Source organism: Gavialis gangeticus, unplaced genomic scaffold (assembly GCF_001723915.1).
Source record: "Gavialis gangeticus isolate Ggan-Ray unplaced genomic scaffold, GavGan_comp1, whole genome shotgun sequence".
NCBI lineage: Eukaryota > Metazoa > Chordata > Crocodylia > Gavialidae > Gavialis > Gavialis gangeticus.
This window is the reverse complement of record NW_017729025.1, coordinates 97,151,413-97,155,034: the sequence shown is the minus strand read 5'-3', so window position 1 is coordinate 97,155,034 and position 3,622 is coordinate 97,151,413. Positions and strand designations below refer to the sequence as shown.

The following is a 3,622-nucleotide window of genomic DNA, read 5'->3' as shown; positions in this document are numbered from 1 at the left end:
CTAGAGTTGTTGTAACCTGAAAATGGAGCTTGCTATAAGAGGTGCTATACAATATTTTAAGGAGTTGGGTGCAGTGACTTGTCCCCACAGCTACCTGAAAGGAGACATAACTTAAGACTTTGAGTACAGCTATTCAACACCTGAACTTCCTGTCATGTTGTCCCATTGCACTGCCAACCAGACCAGTTCCTTATTAGCTCATGAGTGCAGAAGAGCTTGGAGCGTCAAAGCATAAGACTTCCTTTACCCTTTTTATGAAGCAGTAGTAGAGTCTATAGGTAAGGGTGAGGCTACTTTCTAGTTTAAAACTAAATTTTACATTTTTCAGACCCCACAGTGGCTCAGTCAGGCTGGACACAGGTAATGTAGGTCTGGACTCAAGGGTCCAGCTTGAAGGCAGTGAAAATTTGGAGTCATTTAAACAAAAGCTTCTGAGATGTCAACCTTAGAAATGAGCTGTTTCCAAGGTTACAGAAGTCTGCTATGAAGGACCACACGTATGCCAGATGGCAGTTTGTCGATTGCCTTCCCTGCTAGGTAGTTAGGGTTTATTTTAGAGTGTACCACATAGTTGAATGAGTCTAAGATGCCAGCCTCCAGCAAGTTCAGCCTTAAAAATGTGACACAGTAAGAATCCTTTACTTTCCTGCCAAAAAAATGTCTAGGAACTACTCTTCCCCCCTACCGCCCCTTCTTATAGAGGCCTCAAAAAATTGACCTGAGCCAAAAGAAAAACAGAGTGGTGTTTTCTTTTGTGATGGGCTTGCAAGAGAAGGAAAAAAGAATTCTTCTAAGTAGGAGAGAGCTGGAGGGGGTGGGGTGGGGTGAGGGCAGATCTGAAGGACAAGTGGATGCATAGTGGGCTGGAAGCTACACTGCCTGGCCTTGGTGCTCCATGCAGAAGGTAGGAAAGGAGCTGCAAGTAGTTGAGCCCAAGGTAAGCAACTGCCCCAGGAGACCTGAAGTACAAACTATTCACCACTTCCAAGTCAATCAGATGCCAGTTCCCAAACAGCAAGGCTTGGGTTGTCTCATGCAGAAAGTGCTACTTTGACTCCTGGCCCTCCAGTGCTAGAAGCTGGCTATTCAAACTCTCTCAGGGAGATGTGGCCACACCAGTAAATGACTGCAGCCTTACATTTTCGTGCTATATATACAGTACAGGTGAGAGCAAGGGACTCTCAGTAGTGGCTTCTACACCATCACCAACCTAGGTAAGGACAATTTCAACTTTTCTGTGGGAATTAGCACTGGAAGTGTGTTTTGGAGACTCAGTGCACTGGATTCTTGAGGTTAAATCTACAAGAACATTATTAGTGTGTTGCTGCCTCGGGTGTAGGTTGTAGCCATGTTGGCTTCAAGACATAGGCAGACAAGGTTCTTTGGGTAAATTCTGTATCTTTTATTAGACCAACTCAGATGATTCTCTGGCTTCTAGCTGCTTTACCCTCCACCCAGGAACAGCAGAGACCAACTGCAGGTGCTTCCTCAGCCTGATTAAAGGTATTTGTGCCCAAAAGCTTGCAAAAATCTTTTTTCCAAATATTTGAGTTGGTCTAATAAAAGATATTGGATTTACCTGAAGAACCTTGTCTGCCTGCTGCCTCATGGCATTCTCAGGCTCCTCATCCTACATCCAGGGCTGTTGTTGGGGTGGGGGAGCAGATTGGGGTGACCGTCCTGGGCCATGTGCTTTGGGGGGCCCCGCGGAGCGGTGACTCTGCACTGCCACTGGCTTCACATCCAGCTCCTTAGACCCCTGCCAAATCTGCTGCTTAGCATCATCCTCCCCCTGCCTCAGCTTGAGTTGGGAAAGTGATGTTCCTGCAGTCAGGCTTCACAGTCATGAACATGCCCCTTGTTCAGAGTTAGGTGTCTAAGCCAAGGCAGCCTTTTTTCACAAGGGGAAAAAAAAAGTTGCTATACCTTATGAACAAACTGTGTAGTGATCAGAGCACCAGGGTACTGAGCTGCAAGTCCCTCCTGCCTGTTTTGGAGAAGGGACTCGAATCTTTGAGTGTCCTAACCCCCAGAGCTGTAGGATATCTTGCAGTGGGTCCTCCATGGTTTCCTGTTGAAGCTGTTCCACCTTGTGTAGAGTCCTCACATTTTGCAGCAGACTGGCAGTGACTGACTCTGTAAAGGGAATATCCCCAAGGATTTTGGTATTGGGCATTAGCCATTTTGTGCATATGGAGTTCTAGGAGCTGCCTGGATTTTACCAGCCCCATCAGACACCTACACTGTTATAACTACAGGTGAATGGGGGTTCTGAGGACCTTAGTAACACCCACTTGTTGGATTTAGCACTTGAACACAGATGATCTGTTCAGGTCCCTCCTGACCCTAGCTACTATGAAACTTTTCAGTGTCACGGCTGAATTCCAGCAGGAATTAAGCATCTAAATAACTTAAGATTTCTGAGCCTTTGTGATCTGAGAACAAGAACAAATGGCACATTCACTTTAGTGGTAGAAGCCACAAACATCAGAAATCAAAACCGTAACAAAGGGAGTGGAAGAGCTAAGAAACCTTTGTGGGCAGAGTTCAGTAGGGAAAACACAGCTAGCTGAGAGTGGCTTCAAGTCATGTAGGTACATGAAATTGGAAAGGCAGCAAAAAACTGAATGTAACAGGTGGAAATGTCATGGCTTGATAAGTAAATAGTCCACTGGGTTAGACTGGAGCAGGACTCAGCTGTTCACATTGTGGATGGCTTTCCTGGAAAGAACAGGTCACAGCTCTAAGACTGGACACTGCACAGACTAGAGAGGAAGAGCAGAAACCATTTAACATGAGCAGACACATCACTTCACTCTTTCTTTTTTCCTGCAGGTACGTGCTGTATCATCTCACTCTGCACTTGCGTGGCTGGGATCAATTTTGAATTGTCTCGCTATCCTCGCTTTGTATATGGGCTGCCAGAGGACATCAGCCATGGCTATGGCTGGTCCATGTTCTGTGCCTGGGGTGGCCTAGGACTTACTCTCCTGGCTGGATTCTTCTGCACATTAGCTCCATCACTCACGCCTTCTCATGCATCCGTACAGAAACCCAGACAGGAAAATGGGGCTGTGTGACCACAGGAGATGAGAAAAGAGACTCTCAGAAGCACAGCCTAGGCAAAGCTGAGGGTTAACACCAGTGTGGAGATGGTGGTGGTGAAACAGCTCTGGAACAAAGGAAGCACAAAGCCTTGGCATAAGCCTGCCTTGTGGTTCTACTACAGAACTTCTGTGTTGGACACTGGTGCTACAAAGAACCCAGGTTGTAAATTCTTGTTGAATTGCTCCTTGGTGTTGTAAGGGGAACAATTTTGCTTTTATACATGAGGGATTAATCCCAAAGGTTTTCCAAGTCCTGTTTGCACCCCCTTTGTCCTGTTCGTGTTTAGTTGTAAGGGATGTTGTCCCTTGGTGCATTGCTCCAGGTCTGTGTAATACTGACCAAATCTGTGGACAGCTAGGACAAAATATGTGGCTGACCTGTCTGCAGCTAAACATCCTTGACTCAGGTCTTCACTTCCCCAAGAAACTTTGCAGTCTAGGTAGAATAAATAATCCATCCTGCACTGATTCATCTACAGCAGAAAATTACACTGTGCCACTTTTGAAGTTGTTTC

At 46.1% G+C, this 3,622-nt stretch overlaps 1 protein-coding gene across 1 annotated transcript in view; it reads left to right on the top strand.

The window, feature by feature from the left end:
- LOC109299364 (transmembrane protein 178B-like) overlaps positions 1–3,586 on the top strand; it is a gene marked incomplete at its 5' end in the record, with an annotated part of 18,414 nt that extends 14,828 nt beyond the window's left edge. Inside the window, one exon of the mRNA XM_019519951.1 lies at positions 2,836–3,586. Coding sequence (XP_019375496.1) covers positions 2,836–3,080 — 245 coding nt within the window. The remainder of the gene's footprint in view (positions 1–2,835) is intronic.
- Between the last annotated feature and the right edge of the window lie 36 nt (positions 3,587–3,622).